Genomic DNA, 17,806 nt, shown 5'->3' with positions numbered 1-17,806 from the left:
TAAAGCATTCAAGATGCAGATCATGAAACTTTTGCAGATCATGTTATGATAACATAGATCATCAGGTTTTGTCCAGACTTTTCTCAAATTGTTATGCCAACAATTTGTAATGAAATAATGTTAACACTTTACAGTAAGGTTATATTTGTTAATATTAGTTAACTACATTAGTTAACATGAACTAACAATTAACAATAATTTTACAGCACTTATTAATCTTGGTTAATGCATGGTAACTTCAACATATAATGAAAAAGGAAGAAAAAAAGGTATGCACATCCAATCAGAGTTGGGCACAGGTGCAAGACACAATGCAATCAACAAAAACAACAACAACAACAAAAGGCAATTGTCCACGCACTGATTTATAATAAATCATTGTGTGAGGACACTTACCATTTTTTCTTTGTTAACTTCAACATATACTAATACATTTTTAAAAGTAAAGGAAGTGTAAGTTAATTAACATTAGTAAATGCATTATTAATTGACATGAACTAACAATGAACAATGGTATATTTATAAATAACATTAGTAAAGATCAATAAATGCTGTAATTGCTAATGTATATGTTTATTATTTGTTCATGATACCTAATGCATATATTAATGTTAACAAATGGAACCTTATTTTAAAGTGTTACCGAAATGATTTGTGTAAAATTAGAAAAATGTAAAATAGAAGCATTTTCACTTGTGGTAACTAATTTTAACTAATACAACTTTTTATTTTAAAAATGCATTAGTATATGTTGAAATGAACATTAACTAAGATTAATTAATTCAATAAAAGTATTGGTCATTGGTAGTTCATGTTAACTAATGTCGTTAGCCACTGTTAACAAATGAAACCTTATTGAAAAGTGGTACTGTATAATACCAGAGATATTATAGGATGAGATAGGTCACTCGTATACATTTAGATAAGAACTGAGCTGTGTTTTATTTATTCAGTGCTTCAATGATCAAAAAGGGATTTTGATCATTCTCAACATTTCTACATATTTTACAATCCAGCTCTGAACACATTCATTCTAAAGAGTGATCTTGTCATGACCTTCATTTATATTTGACCAGCCTTCTCCCTGTTTTTATTTATTTATGTCCATTGTTTTGCTGCCACTGATTGTATTACAGGCGGCCCCTCATATGAACATGTCATTCTCTGAAGTGTTTCTGTTGCTCTCAGAATATTCAGGCCAATGGTTACACAGTACATTGAACCACATTATCTCAGTCAGTAACACTCAGGGGAGACATGAAGGGCTCTTTATTGGTGTTTGCCATGTTTCAGAGCCATTGTCAATCTTTTCACCATGCTGTTTTCCAGTCGCCTCATTGCTCTGACAGTCTAGCATGTCGGTAAAGAGATAGATGTTTAGAATTGTTACATGAAACTACTGCTGAAACGTAGCTCACGTGTGGCCTTTGTTTGGCTTTTGTTCTTTAGCTCTCAGGTTGTTTAAAACAAGCGTGTTGTGTTTTAACAGAAATGGCTTTGACATTTTGGGGATTGCAAAGCCTCTGGGCTCTGGATTCTCAGTACTCACTGATGTTCAAGCTGATCTGATTTTTCAGCTGTGTAAGCTACATTGAGCTCAACTCATAATATTCTGCTAGCTGTAGTTAAACTTTTCACTCAAATTATTAGGCTGGGGATATAATTTATAATGGAAAACACTATTAAATTAAAATAAAAATGCAAAATAGAATACATTTTCACAAGTGGAAGCAGACAAATGGCTCTGTGTGCATTTTTATAAATATTAGTAAATTTGCTGACCATATGAAAATATGATTTAGAGATTTGTAATTTAAAGTGTTTAAACTGAGTTGAAGAACATAGTGCCTGACATAGAGCAGAACATTTTACCATGGTATGTGGATTAATGAATGACAAGGTAGTGCCAAAGGGCTTGAGGGACTTCCATAAACATCCTGTCTGTAAAGTGCATGTTGGAGTGAGGCAGTTTACTCAGGTTTGATGATTCATTTCAAACTTTTGCATTACTGGGTAAAGTCAAGAGTTTGTGGTTGTTTCTAAAACATTTATGATAAGATGTGCTATTGGGTGCTGTGTCGCCATAACTTGAGATAGATGTTTAAAATCATAGTAGTTCAAATAAGTGCAGTCATCTTTAGCTCATATTCCCTGCAGCAGGTCTGCAACCCCCTGCAATTTTGTGATACAAAGTCAAGGCTGACTACACCAGCACTATTTTCTTTTTCACTTTCCTGTTTCCTGGATTTAAAAAAACAATGTTTTATTTTCTAAGAAAGTATTGGTATTTTTCAAAATGCGTGAACCATTAGTCAGTTGCGTTGCATAGTATATACAATTAAAAATGCGAAATTGTTTGTCTGGCTGTCATATCACAAATACACTGTAATTTTGACCTCTTTGAAAGGGACACTTGTTTTATGAAATTATACTACATCAAAACCTTATATTTACACAGGTTGATCTTTTAATCTGCTGGTGCAGGCCCTTTACTATAGTCATTTAGATCTCTGCTTCAACTTGCCTATTTGACCTCTAAGCAGATTGTGACTGCACAGAAATCATCTGCATTACATTGCTGAAGAGTTAAATGAGAGTTCTGTGTGTGCTTTTGAGGGTTAAAAAGGGCATTAGTTTTTGTATGTTCCCTTAAAGCCCACATAAGCTCCTCAGATGCCCTGTCCAACTCCGGAAGTGCTTTATTATTGATGAGGACACAGAGATAAGCTAGTCAAGAGCGTGAGAGGCTAGTTACTTCAGCTCCAGTTCTCTTAAATATACATGCACACATGCACAGAACATCAGTGGCCTACTTAACATCCCAGGAAATCTGTCTGTGGGCAAATTAGTCCTACCACACTGGCTTTGTAATATTAAAAAGAAAAGAACTTGATGGTACAGAATGGTTTCAACATCTTTATGCTTGCTTAAAATTAATAGAATTGCTATATCTGTCTTTGATTTAACTGGGAAATATTCTACACCTTTCTAGCATTTTTTTTCCCTGAAGTTCACTTTTGATATTTAGAAAAGGTTCAGTTCCCCCAAAACAGTCATAATGTAGTTTTACATGCCCCATTTTCTGCCATTTCTCTGACCTTAAAGGAATAGTTCACCAAAATGTTTTAATTTGATTTCAATTTAAATTACTCAACCTCATGTAATTCAAATCTGTAAGACTGTCTTTCTTATGCGGAACATAAAAAAGAAACAAAATGCAGAAATATTCCAGTCTGTCTTTTCAATACAATGGCAGTTGATAGGGACTCACTTTAAAGGGATAGTTCACCCAAACTTTTAAATTCTTTCATCATTTATTCACCCTCATGGCAATCCAGATGTGAATGACTTTCTTTTTTCTACAGAACACAAACAAATAATTTCAGAAGAACATTTCAGCTCTGTAGGGCCATACAGTGCAAGTGAATGGTGACCAGACTTTTCAAGCTCCAAAAAATCACATTAAGGCAGCATAAAAGTAATCCATATGACTCCGGTGGTTAAATCTGTCTTCAGAAGTGATATGGTAGGTGTAGGTGAGAAACAGATTCATATTTAAGTCTTTTTTTACTGTAAATATCCACTTTCACTTTTAAAATGTGAAAGTGAAAGTGGATATTTATAGTAAAAAAAAAAAGGATTGAAATATTGATCCGTTTCTCACCCAAAGTGATTGCATCACTTCAGATGACATATTAAACCACTGGAGTCATATAGATTAATTATATGCTGCCTTTATGTGATTTTTAGAGCTTGAAAGGTCTGGTCACTATTCACTTGGGTGTGTAAATGAGAAGAGAATTTTCATTTTTGGGTGAATTATTTTAAAAGCTTCAAAGGCTTCCTTTAAAGCTTCAAAAAGGACCCAGAAGTATCATAAAAGTAACCCATGCATCATATTCCAAGTCTTCTGAAGGCATAACATCGAGCTTCTCTCGTATTCCTTTAAGAAATAAGAAGGCTGTTTATGCTACTGTACTTTTAAGACTTCTACATGTTAAACGACCTGTTATGATTGGTTTATTTCGATGTACCAATGTAGTTCACACTGTTGCCCCATTTACACCTGTTTTATACTTGGTCTTGGGTGATTCAATCACAAGTGGGCAATGCTAAATACATGTGTGAATTGGGTCCGATTATTCTAGCCACATTCAGAGTTAATCAAAAACACATGTGCCCACACCACAGAAGCGGATTCATTTGGACTTTGGAGGCTCTGGTATATTTTCTCTGAAAAAAATAATTCTCATATCATCCTTACTTAATCAAGTCACTCATGAGTCTGTCATCGCTTTCTTTCGTCCTCCAGAGCCCTGTTTGATTATGACATTACGAAAGACTCAGGCCTGCCCAGTCAGGGGCTGAACTTCCGCTTTGGCGACATCCTACACGTCCTGAACGCCTCAGATGAGGAGTGGTGGCAGGCACGGCATGTGACTCCAGATGGCGACATGGAGGAGATGGGCGTCATTCCCAGCAAAAAGAGGTAGAATGTGTCCCTATGCATTCAAAATCAAATCAATCAAATCTTTTTTTTTGAGCCTTCTTCACAATGGCCTCAGTGTGGACGGACCATGTGAGTTCCTCAGTGATGTGGACACCGAGGAACTTGAAGCTGCTGACTCTCTCCACCAGTGCTCCATTGATGGTGATGGGACTGTGTCTCATTCCATAGCACACTGTATGAAAATATAGCTCAGTTGACCCATGTTTTATAGTGTACTCAGTAATATTTTGTGTACATTATGCTGACACGTAGCAGCATAGATGCTGCATCACCCAAAAAAAAAATCTCTTTTTCCGATGCAATAGCAGAAATAAACTATTTGCACTCCGCCATGATTAAATAATTCTGCAAGTGAAAGCGTCCAATCACAAGGGATTATCGAGATAAAATGGATTATATTCAGCTGGTCATGTGATTCAACATGGTGGTGTTCATGAGTGTGCGCCCACCACAATGACTGACAAGACAGATATGATCTTGAAATTAGGGATTTTTGACTTCTAGCAGCTGAGGATTTGTTTTAAAATATCTTCAAATACTAAAAACTGTTTCTGAAGTATGCTTAAAGCTGCTTTAATTAATTATGCCTCAGCATCATGCCTGTAATACAATGGAGTGATGAACTACAGCCATTGTTTTTTGATTATGTCCTTTTTAGGCTTGTTCTCAAAACAAGCATCTCTAAAAACATCTCTATTATTAATGTTCATACTTAGGTTATTATTTGTGGCCTGTTGAGGAGATGTGACTATTATCTAAGCAATTCAGTTAAAAAAAATCACATAGACTTACATTGAAGGATGGACCCGAGCCATGTCTAGGGACCTGGGGCCGGATTAACGAAACATTCTTAAAAAGAAAATTAATCTTAACTACCATTTTATTCTTAATTTCTTACTAAAAAATGTAGAATATTTTGTATTCCCTAAAAAACATTAAGAACGTTCTTATCTTTTTCTTAAGATTGTTCTTAAGAAAAAAAAACTTAAGAAGAATTCAATTTCTGTTCTTAAATGTTCTTAAAAATAGTCATATTTAACATCTTAATGTTAGGATAACCTCACAGTTGTCTTAAATCCCAAAAGGTAAGATGTTTAATGAATTTACTGGGTTGTTTCAAATGTGACGTGTTCTTTCATGTTGAGTCAAATTCGCAATGGGCTGTTTATGTAGAAATGTGATTTTAGACCGAAACACGTTTTTGACTGTGTTTGACTGCATTTATTATTTTCAGCTTTCAAATTATGTAAATGTTATCACAAAATTTAAACAATAAGTTTTGTTTTGAAGCTTCTTAATGTAGTGACCAATCATGCTAGTCAGTTCAAATGGATGCGCTGCATAGAGCTCTTTCTCCATGGAAATATAAAAACTATATAATTAGAAAGCTGAGACTGTCCTCCAACACCCTTTCCCATTTTGGCCTCTTATTTTCTGACGTGATATATCAATTATCAAGCTTCACAAGGAGAACTTTTTTCCTTGCAGTAATTTTCTTAGTGAGAACCTCCAGCTCTTGTCTACTCATGTTTTTGTTTCTTTTCTATTTCTCCATGTAAAATGTAAGGAATAGTTCACCCAAAAGTGAAAATTCTCTTTTGATTTATTTGCCCTCATGCCATCCCAGTTGTGTATGACTTTCTTCTGCAGAACACAAACAAATATTTTTAGAAGAATATCTGAGCTCTGTAGGTTCATATAATGCAAGTGAATGGTGACCAAAACTTTGAAGCTCCAAAAAGCACAAAGGTATCTTAAAAATAATCCACATGACTCCAGTGGTTTAATCCATGTCTTCTAAAGCGATCCATTCTATTAAATCTTGACATCAGCAGTCTCTTTGGCGATCATGATTTTAAGCTTGATTACACTTACTAGCACTATCTAGCACTCTGCACATTGGTCAAGCACTAGGAAGTGTAATCAAGCACTTACTACTGCACTTAACCTGCACTTAATGTACAGACAAAAAGAAAACAAAATCCTTGTCTGTCTCTTTCTTCTGTGCTAGCATCTTTATTACTCCAGCCACTGTGAGAACTTGGCAGTCATATACTGCAGATAAACTTTGTATGACAAATTGCTTGCTATGTGTCTCATTTGCAAGTCGCATTGGATAAAAGCTAAATGACTAAATGTAAATGTAAAATCATGATCGTGCCTAGAGACTGCAGTGGCAAGATGTACAGTGAAAGAGGAGTCATATTTTGGTCTGTTCTCACCCAAAATCAATTAGATCACTTAAGAAGACATGGATTAAATCTCTAGAGTCTTATGGATTACTTCTATGCCTTTATGTGTTTTTTAGCGCTTCAAAGCTTTGGTCACCATTGACCTGCATTATATGGCCCTAATGTAGAGAGCTGAGATATCGCAGAAGAAAGAATGTCAGACACATCTGGGATGGTATGAGGGTGAGTAAATGAGAACATTTTTGTTTTTGGGTGAACTATTCCTTTAAAAGCCGTCAAATGGTTATCGGCAAGTACGTTTTCTTATGACGGTTAAACTCGTTAAACTAACACATCTCACGCACTCTACATAAAAAAATAAAATAAAATAAAAAAGATTGCGAGATGCTTGCTACTTAAAAAAAAAAAAAAAGCCTAATAGATAGATACATTCATTGTTCAATTTACCAGTTTGAAGTAATGAATTTGTTGTATTAGACAAGGCAACCTCATGAGCAGGCTAGTATGATTAGACAATGTCAAAGCATGCATTTTTCTTTTTAAGATGTTCTTAAGAGAATATTTGAGAACTTCTTAAGTATAAAAAAAAAAAATGCACTTTTTTTTTTCTTAAGAACATTTTCGTGAATCCTGCCCCTGAATATCACGTAGCATTTAGCAACACCTTATCAACCCAGAACAAAAATGTAAAAATCTCATTTGAAAAGCCAATTAAATTTTAAATACACACAAACAGTGCATTCGGAAGAATTCTAAATAATAAACTGTCTGCTCTTTTGTCTTTAATTTTTCATTTCCACCAATGTTGTGTCTGGTCTGTCGTGCAAGAGAGAATGTTACTCAATATTTTAGAATGTACAGTACCACATCACCTTCAACATGCTTATGCTAACTCAAAGAAAATCAGAGCAACTGGGTCTAGTTTTCAACCCTAGACTCCCTTTTCAGTGGCTTAGCTCTGGAATGTGAACACTATTGGAGCACTTCAGATGTTTGCTCTACTTTTGTCAAGATCACGAATTTCGTATCACCTGATATTACAAACTTTAATTAGAGCCTTATGCCAGTGCAAATGCTGTGAGATTTCCTCTCTCTTTCTTTCTCTCTATCTCTCCATCTTCACCAGACTGTACGCTGATTGAAAGTTGATAATTGAGTTCTCACCTCGTTCAGAAAATTTGCCTCTTTATCTCTCTCATCTCACTCCTGACACTTGTGAACTCATTGGACTTGACAAGGGACACATTACAAAGCTCTGTATTCTAAGAAACAAGTTGGAATGTCTATACAAGTCTCTGGAAATAGTTCTAAACAGATTGAAGTTTTTATGATGGCACATGACTTTTAAAAACATGTTTTGAGAGACCTCTGCATTCTGTTCCATTCTGTTCCTCATCTACATCTCCCTAAGAAACACGTCTAGTCGGTGGGAATGACCCTGAAGCAGCCTGGTCATACAGGGCTTCCTTTAGATAGAGTTGAAAATATGAAAATATGTAGTTTTGTACATCCATTTAATACAAATTTGAAATTCATCACCTTATGATTTTCTTACATTTGTAGGCTATATTAAGCCACAGCTTAAGTTAAATAAGAACATAAGCGGGATACTAGTGAGAGAGAATTTATTACAGCATAAATGCATAGGAGTAATCCGTAAAAACATAAAAAAAAAAATTTAAAAAAATGATGAAATGGGCATAAAGTTTACAATTGCCACATTTACATTTCTTTTATTAGTTTTACATTGACTTCAAAGGATAATTTACCCAAATGTGAAAATTCTGTCATCATTTACTCACCCTATTTGTTGCTTCAAATCCATTTGACTTTCTGGGCCCTATTTTAAGAGTGCAAGCATTATGCACAAGGCAGTGCCTTAAGTCATAAACGCAAAGTCAGTAGTTATGGCCATAACATTTTGGTATTTTCGTACAAGTGTGCACTATGTCTAAGCGCAACTGGGTTTGGCGAAATTCGCCCACACAACGTGCAAAAGGCGTGACCAAGTGCTATTTAATTCTGAGGTTCTTCTCCGGTTATTCAACATCTGTGTCCTATTTTATAGTCCTTTCCCTCAAGCACCAATGATTTAAACAAAGACAGCACATTAATAAGAATTTGGTAGTGTAAATGGACTGTATGCAATAAATTAGAAGAATTTAAAATTTCGTTCTTCTGTGCATTAACTGCGTCCTTGATGAATGTCAGGCATATTTATATGACAGCGACATACTCCTTTTATACGCATGGAAAATGTGATTCTCATCAGAATTTGGATGTGTATGTCATTAAATTAAGTAATTATTATTAATAATTTTAATCTAACGACACAAAAATCATGGCTAGTATAAACGGTGATTGTATCGGCACGCACTTCACTTCTACCGGTCAATTTTGATTTTGAAATTTGAAATTTGGAATTAAATTAATTTATTGGAACACAAAAAAAATTCAACCAAAAATATCTCTGAATAAGTGGTAAAATATATATATATTTGGGTACCACTTATTCAGAGATATTTTTGGTTAAATTTTTTTTTTAATTTTTTTAAATTTTGATGTTCTGTACTTTCAAAATTTGGACATGAACTTTATTACCACCTGCTGGTGAAATCTCCAAACTGCAAATGTAGGAACTGAATTTGGACTTTGCGCTGAGTTAAGAGGTGGTATTGAAATGTCTTAGCTCAACGACCAAATTCTTATGAAAATAGCAAACCACTTACAATACTCCCACAGTTTGCGCGCCTACACCCACAGTAACACTCCCACCCACACCCAGTCGAGCTTCACGCAGGCACGAAAATTGCACTTTGAATTAGTGCTCTCACGATCATAGCATGTTGCGCTTTGCGCACTCACAAAAATAGAGCCCTCCATCTTCAATATAACACAAAATTGTAGATGTTAGGTAGACTGTTAGTCTCAGTCATCATTCACTTTAATTTTAAGGAAAAAACATTATATGAAAGTGAATAGTGACTGAGGCTCACATTCTGCCTAACATCTAATTTTCTGTTTCACAGAAGAGAGAAAGTCATACCAGTTTGGAACAACAAGAGTGTGAGTAATGTTTTTTTTTTTGTTGAACTATCCCTTTAAGATACCAGCATATGGCCAAAAGTATGTGGACACCCCCTTCTAATTAAATAGTTTGGTTACTCCATTAATTCCAGTGAAAACAAATCATAATGCTACTCCATAAAATGGTTTTCTAGGGCATTGTGTGCTTCAAATTTTGAGGCTATTCTAGCATGACAATGCCCCTGTGCACAAAGAGAGGTCCATAAAGAAATAGTTTACTGCGTCTCGTGTGGAAGAACTTGACTGGCCTGCACAAAGCAAAGAACCTTAATACCATTGAACATATTTGGAGTGCATTGGAAGGTTGTGGATGTGGTGGTGTGGTTGAGTACCGGCATGTGAATGGAGAGCGAGATCGGGAGATGAGAACAGTAAGGATCATCACCTGTCACTGATTATCTCTAACAGCTGCTTGTCATTGCAGAGAAAGTTGGAGAGGGATTTAAGAGTGTGCCAGATACCAGAGAGGGAGAGAGAGTTGCACACACGCACACACCCCGAGAGCATGTTTATTAAAGTCCTCTGAAAAGCGAGTTTTGAGTTGGAAAAATAAAATTACCTTTTGAGTTGGATTTCACCGTCTCCCACTTCCTCCTTTCCCCTCTTTGTGAACTTGTTACACTGGTGCCAAAACCCGTGGCTTAAGGAGGAAGAACGTCGCCATGGATGTCTCACCACTGGAAGAAGTCTTCAAGAGCCTCACCAGCATCCACCAGTCACAGCATCAGGCCCTCCTCGAGCTGCGCACAGAGCAGGAGTAGCGGTTTATCACGCTTATACAGGCCCAAGCAGAAGATCGGCAGGTGCTCTGGAGCTTTCTACTCCAGGAAGGGGCTGCCGCCATGACCCCGGACCCCCATGTTCCTTTTGTCAATATGGTGTCCCAAGACGAACTGGAGGCCTTCTTGGAGCTCTTTGAGCAGACGGCGGGGGCATGCGTTTGGCCAAGCACCCAGTGGGTGGTCCGCTCATTACCACTGCTGTCCGGGGAGGCCCAACTCATGGCTCAGCAGTTACCAGCAGAGAACCTTTAGGTGTACACAGATCTAAAGAAAGCCATCCTGCAGCGGGTCGGCCGGACACCGGAGCAACAGTGCCAACGATTCCGATCATTGACACTTGGTGAGCACGGCCGCCCACTTGCCTTTGCCCAGCAGCTCTGGGACGCCTGTCAGAGGTGGTTGCTGGCTGAGCAACGCAACGTTGGGACTGTGATCAATCTGGTGGTACTGGAGCAGTTTATCACTTGGCTTCCAATAGGGACGTCAGAGTGGGTCCAGTGCCATCACCCAGTGTCACTCCAAACGGCCATCCAGCTGGCAGAGGATCATATGGCGGCATATTCGTGATTAAGTGAGCCCAGAGATCATTCTCTCTCTCTCTCTCACTGTCTCCCCTGTCACCCCTCCTTCTCTTCCCTCCCCTTCTTCTCATCCTGTTCCTTCCCCCAAACTGGTTCCCCGGCCCCGTGGACCATTCATCCCTCTGGCTTTCCCCAACCCTCTCCACTCTCCCCCACAGGCTGGTGAATCTGCTGCCCCGGGTGTGGGCGTGAAGTCTGGGTCGGAATGCTGGAGCTGTGGGGGTCCTGGGCATTTCCAGGACCGATGCCCCACAATGGAGGTGGAGACAATAGTCTGGGTCTCTGATGCGCCACAGGCCGCACCCGATCGAGCAGGAGCATACTGGATTCCTATGTGTATTAAGGGGGGTACATATCAAGCCTTGGTGGATCCAGGCTTGGTTCAATCCGAGGCTTTCAATACAAGCCAATGGGTGAAGGTGAAGGTAAGGTGTGTGCATGGGAATATTCAAAATTACCCTGTAGTGACAGTCACTATTCAATTTCAGGGACAAAAACATAGTGTCAAGGCCGCGGTTTATTCCCGCCTCACCCATCCACTAATCTTGGGAACGAATTGTCCGGCATTTACTACCTTATTAATGGGAAAGTGCGTGGATGGGTCCTGCAACAAAGCATATTGGTGTGTGTTATGTGACTCACTGGCTGGGGAGCCAGGGCCGTCTACATCAGCTCCATGTCAAAATAACGTACGGGAGGGGGAAGTCTCGGCTTCCCCAGCCCTTAGAGGATTCCCTGCTGGGGATTTCCCTCTAGAGCAGACACGAGATGAGACCCTTAGGCATGCCTTTGATCAAGTGAAAGTGATTGATGGTCAATGCCTCCAGCCAGACGTTGCACTCGCATATCTGTATTTTTCAATTATTAAGGATCGGTTGTATCGCAGGATGCTCAGACAAAGGAGGATACAACCCATTTGTTAGTACCGAAGAGCTGTCGAGAAATGTTATTCCAGACGGCTCATTATAATCCGATGGCGGGTTACTTGGGGCAGGAAAAAACACATTATCATCTGATGGCCCATTTCTATTGGCCGGGCATTCGCAGGGATGTTTGCACGTGGTGTGCAGCATGTCGTGAATGTCAGCTGGTGAATACAGCAGCCACCCCAAAAGCACCACTGTGCCCCCTTCCATTGATCGACGTTCCCTTCAAAAGAATTGGCATGGACCTTGTCGGGCCATTAGAATGGATGGCACATGGGCATCGCTTTGTGTTGGTCCTGGTGGATTACACAACCCGATATCCAGAAGCAGTGACTCTGCGCAACATCTCAGCAGGCAGTGTTGCGGAGGCACTCTTCAGAATCATCTCCTGAGTGGGGATTCCGAAAGAAATCCTCACTGATCAGGGCACTACAGTTATGTCACATACACTACGTGAGCTGTACGAATTATTGGGTATTAAATCGATTCGGACAAGCGTGTACCACCCACAATTCTATGGCTTGGTCGAATGGTTTAATCAAACCCTGAAAAACATGATTCGTAAGTTTGTGCACAAAGATGCTCGGAATTGAGATAAGTGGCATAAGCCTCGTGGGGTCTTAGACGTCGTGAGGGAAAATTGGGAGGAAGGACCTTCAAACAGCAAAAATGAAATTCAATACGTTCTTGACCTGAGAGCAAAGCTCCACACATTGGGCCAGCTATCACAAGAGAATTTGCTGCAGGCTCAAAACCGTAAGTACCAGCTGTATAACAGGGGAGCACGGCTATGGGAATTTACAGAGAATTTAAGGAGATAAAGTCCTTGTATTACTACCTACATCAAGCTCTAAATTGCTCGCAAAGTGTCAAGAGCCCTTTGAGGTCACATGGCGAGTCGGGGAAGTCGATTATGAGGTTATACGAACGGATGGGGCAGAGCACTGCAAATTTACCACCTCAGCCTCTTAAAACCATGGAGAGAGATGGTCCCCGTGTATTTTGTGACGGTGGTTCAGGAGAGGGAAGAGCTCAGGCCGGAAATGAACTTAAAAGCCAATTGAGGCACCCCGATCACTTTCAGAGACCACCTCTCACCGTCGCAAGGCACAGACGTGGCCTGGTTGCAATGAGAATTCTCAGACATGTTCTCGCCTCTTCCCGGTTGTATGAACCTCATAGAGCACCATATCGAAACAACCCCAGGGGAAGTGGTACACAGTTGCCCCTACCAATTACCCAAGCACAAAAAAAAAATGGTATAATTAAAGTACATGCTCGATATGGGGGTAATAGAAGAATCCCACATTGTCTGGGCCAGCCCGGTGGTGCTGGTTCCGAAGAGCGACGATTGGGACTGGTTCTGTGTGGATTATAGGAAAGTCAATGCGGTGTCTAAATTTGACACATATCCAATGCCTCGTTATGATGAACTGCTCGATCGGTTGGGTGCGGCTCTATTTTACTCGACACTGGATTTAACGAAAGGTTATTGGCAGATCCCCTTAATGCCAATGTCCTGTGAGAAAACTGCTTTTTCCACACCGTTTGGCTTACACCAATTTGTGACCCTTCCATTCAGTTTGTTTGGGGCCCCAGCTAAGTTTCAGCACCTTATGGACAGAGTCCTCCAACTGCACTTCGCATACACCGCTGCCTATCTGGATGACATCATTATATACAGTAATGATTGGCAGCGGCATATGCAGTATTTGCGGGCTGTTCTGAGGTTGTTGCGATGGGCAGGACTCACAGCAAACCCTAAGGAGTGTGCAATTGGACGGGTGGAAGAACGGTATCTGGGGTTCCACTTGGGCTATGGGCAGGTGCGTCCCCAAATTGATAAGACCGCAGCGATTACAGCCTGCCCGAGAGCTAAGATCAAAAAGGAGGTGAGACAGTTCCTGGGTCTGGCTGGCTACTATAGAAGGTTTGTGCCTAATTAATCAGACGTCACCAGCCCGCTGACTGATCTCACTAGAAAGGGAGCCCCAGACTCGGTCTAGTGGTCGGAGCCATGCCAACAGGCTTTTATGCAGGTGGAAGTTGCACTTTGTGGCGGGTCATTGTTACATTCTCCTGATTTCTCTCTCCCTTTTGTGTTGCGGTCCGACGCGTCGGACAGTGGGTTGGGAGCTGTGTTGTCCCAGCTGGTTGAAGGGGAGGAGCACCCGGTGCTGTACATCAGTCGGAAGCTCTCGGCAGGAGAGGCGAGGTACAGCACCATTGCGAAGGAGTCATCAAGTGGGCGGTACTCATCCTTCGCTGCTACCTCCTGGGATGGTCTTTCACCCTCTGTTTGGACCACACCCCGCTCCAGTGACTCCATCGCTTGAAGGATACCAATGCGCTGATCACCCGTTGGTATCTGTTTCTTCAGCTGTTTAAGTTCAATGTGGTCCACAGACCAGGGATACAGATGGCTGTTATGGACTTCCTCTCCAGAAATGGGAGGGGGGTACTGGGCAGGCTGGATGGGTCCCTGGCATGAGTCGGGCAATGGGGGTATGTGGAGGTGGGGAGAGCGAGATCGGAGATGAGAATGGTAAGGATCATCACCTGTTATTGATTATCTCTAACAGCTGCTTGTCATTGCAGAGAGAGTTGGAGAGGGATTTAAGAGTGAGCCAGATGGCAGAGAGGGAGAGAGAGCTGCACACGCACACACACCCCGAGAGCGTGTTTATTAAAGTCCTCTGAAAATCGAGTTTTGAGTTGGAAAAATAAAATTACCTTTTGAGTTGGATTTCGCCGCTTCCTCCATTCCCCTCCTTGTGAACTTGTTACACAGGCCAAATTTGAAAGCCATGCCACATCGCCTAACGTCAGTGTCTGATCCTCACTGATGCTCTTGTGTCTTAATGGGAGCAAATCCCTGCAGCCATGTTACTACATACACGAGAAGAGTGTAAGCTGTTATGGCAGAAAAGGGGGACTTGATTGATGTTTTTGAAAGTAAATGTTCATCAAGCACATATGGTGTCCACAAACATTTGACCACATCATGTAGCATGTCCAAAAAGACCTTTCTTGAAACATATATATTTATCCATACCCAAACAAAGGTTTTCCCAAAGTTTTTGGCTTAATTTGTCTTTCAACATAATTATTTTAGTTCCTACTTTTTCCTTACTGCAATAACACGCAGTGTGTTAGTGCTCAAAATGCTGTCCTTACAGTCTCTGTCTCCTTCCTCTTTAGGGTGGAGAGAAAAGAGCGGGCCAGGTTAAAGACGGTCAAATTCAACTCTAAATCTCGAGACAAAGTGGTAAGTGTTTGCTGCTCAAATATTTACCAAGTCTGGTATGACACATATATACTTTTAATGCTTTAAAGCAGCATCAATATATAAACTAATAAATTATAAACAGGCCTTTTGTGTAAAAATCTCTTTGGCTGGCTTGTATTTTTGAGTCATGCCGAAGACGTAACTACTTTAATAATTTGAAAGAGATCAGAAAGCATTATGAATAAGCCTTGTAGCCTATTTGGAACATTATTTTTGTTATTTTTAGATGAAGAGTGCTAACAATATGCATTAGAAACATTTTATTGCACCTTTCTCTTGTGTGACAATTCAAAAGCCAAAACTAACAGCTGGCAAGTGTAAACTCTAGTGAAGTTTATTTCCAATATAAAGTGATAAATCATTCTTCTCAAACAAGGTGCCTGTTTGAAAGTATCTATTTGGATAAACAATTAATATCTCTTTTTTAATTAATGTAGTGTGCCAATCCGAAAATGTAAGTCTCCCATGAGAACTTTCTTATAAACCCCATGACATTGCTTGAAGAGCTGTTTTCATACTTGTATTAACATATTTCCTACTGAAACAGGAAGTTGGGGTGGGACATATTGAAGGGATTGTTCCTTTTTTAAATAGCCAATAGAGCGCAACAGTGCTCGCCCAATTTTCAGTCGTGTCGGTTCCGTAAGTATTTTTCCCATTTATTTTTCCCTTCAAAAAAGAGTTCTTAACCATGAACCAAGCTAACCAGCTCCGAGGTGAATCAAAACATTAAACACTTTGATTTGAAGCAAAAACATATTTGAAAATCAGATAAAAAGACAAAGGTACAACACTGTGTGCTTACCATCTTTCATGAGGGCATGAACTTCAATCCCGTGAACCACTGCGAATGACGTAATTACATAAAAAACGATGGAAAATTATAAAGCTTTTGACTTTAAGTTGTTGATTATTTAGAAACAATATATTTTAAATTTATTGCAAAATAGTCCGATATATACTGATTAGTAGTTTGAGGGTGTAGAAAGACCGAGTCTAATGTGTCACTCAGAGTGCTTCATGGTAGTGAGTGGTCACTTCCAGGCTTTTTTCACGGGCTTGCTTGGTCACAATTCTCTGATTGGTGGATCTTTCACTGCTGTACCACGAGTAGTGTAATTGTTCACCAGAAATTCCACTGATAAACATGGTTCTTAAAAATGAAGTTGAAATAACGCTGACTGATGGCTTCAACGGAAGCATATACCATGGATTAACAACCTCGGAGCGCACAGTAGGTCTGTCTTTAGAGGTTTACAAGTTATTGTTAAAAATCAGTTCATCTATGGAAAAATTAATGGGATTTTTACTTCCTGAATCTGACTGTTGTGCTAGTGTAAAATAAGTCATCAATATTCCTGGAAAAGAAAGACTATAAATTTGAAATGAGTTTATCTGCTAAAACTTAATTTTGTCTAGCACACTAGCATATAGATGGCCTCAAAGCCAATATGCATGAGCTAAAAGCCACAAAACTCCAAAATGTATTACATGGGGTCTTTAACAGCATGTGATGGTGACACTTTAGTTTTTGCAGAAAAGTTCTGTTTAGCAAACATCCCTTGAACTAGATCAACTAGTATTCCTCTCTTGACTATCCTTGCATTTTCAGCTGAATTTACTAATGCAGCATGAGTGCATGAACGGTTGAGAGAACAAAAGGATATATATACGCTTTCCATTGATGTCAAACTGCTTTTCACCTGCATAATGGCTTATTGTTTCTGTACATTGCTCAGTAGTATTACTGTCCTTTATGTTTATTGTGCCTTTGTTTCTGTTTAAACCCTACTACTAGCTTTGATGAATGCCAGTCAGCGGAGCCAAAAGCTTCGAAATCACTAACTTTCTTCAACTCATTTCGGGGTCTGGTCTAATAGTTACATATCCTTAAAGGCATAGTTCACAAAATGAAAATTCGGTCGTTATTTACTCCAGTTACCCTTTACTTTCATTATATGAAAAAAGGGGTCAGGAAAAATATATATATACATATATATATATATATATATACAGTGCATCCGGAAAGTATTCACAGCGCTTCACGTTTTCCACATTTTGTTATGTTACAGCCTTATTCCAAAATGGATTAAATTCATTATTTTCCTCAAAATTCTACAAACAATACCCCATAATGACAACGTGAAAGAAATTTGTTTGAAATCTTTGAAAATTTATTAAAAATAAAAAAAAATAAAAAAATCACATGTACATAAGTATACAGAGCCTTTGCCAAGACACTCAAAATTGAGCTCAGGTGCATCCTGTTTCCACTGATCATCCTTGAGATGTTTCTACAACTTGATTGGAGTCCACCTGTGGTAAATTCAGCTGATTGGACATGATTTGGGAAGGCACACACCTGTCTATATAAGGTCCCACAGTTAACAGTGCATGTCAGAGCACAAACCAAGCCATGAAGTTCAAGGAATTGTCTGT

At 39.3% G+C, this 17,806-nt stretch overlaps 1 protein-coding gene across 24 annotated transcripts in view; it reads left to right on the top strand.

Moving 5' to 3' along the window:
* The window catches only part of LOC127445611 (disks large homolog 1), a 234,115-nt gene that overhangs the window by 197,324 nt on the left and 18,985 nt on the right, over positions 1–17,806 (top strand). For 13 of the 24 annotated variants that reach the window (XM_051705770.1, XM_051705787.1, XM_051705771.1 and 10 more), the window contains 2 exons: positions 4,313–4,489; positions 15,280–15,346. In XM_051705770.1, coding sequence (XP_051561730.1) covers positions 4,313–4,489; positions 15,280–15,346 — 244 coding nt within the window. Of the gene's footprint in view, positions 1–4,312; positions 4,490–15,279; positions 15,347–15,804; positions 15,822–17,806 lie in introns of all 24 variants that reach the window. The other 11 variants (XM_051705766.1, XM_051705765.1, XM_051705769.1 and 8 more) reach the window with 1 other exon arrangement.

The sequence above is a fragment of the Myxocyprinus asiaticus genome, chromosome 9, assembly GCF_019703515.2.
Source record: "Myxocyprinus asiaticus isolate MX2 ecotype Aquarium Trade chromosome 9, UBuf_Myxa_2, whole genome shotgun sequence".
Classification (NCBI taxonomy): domain Eukaryota; kingdom Metazoa; phylum Chordata; class Actinopteri; order Cypriniformes; family Catostomidae; genus Myxocyprinus; species Myxocyprinus asiaticus.
This window is presented reverse-complemented; position numbering and strand designations above follow the sequence as displayed.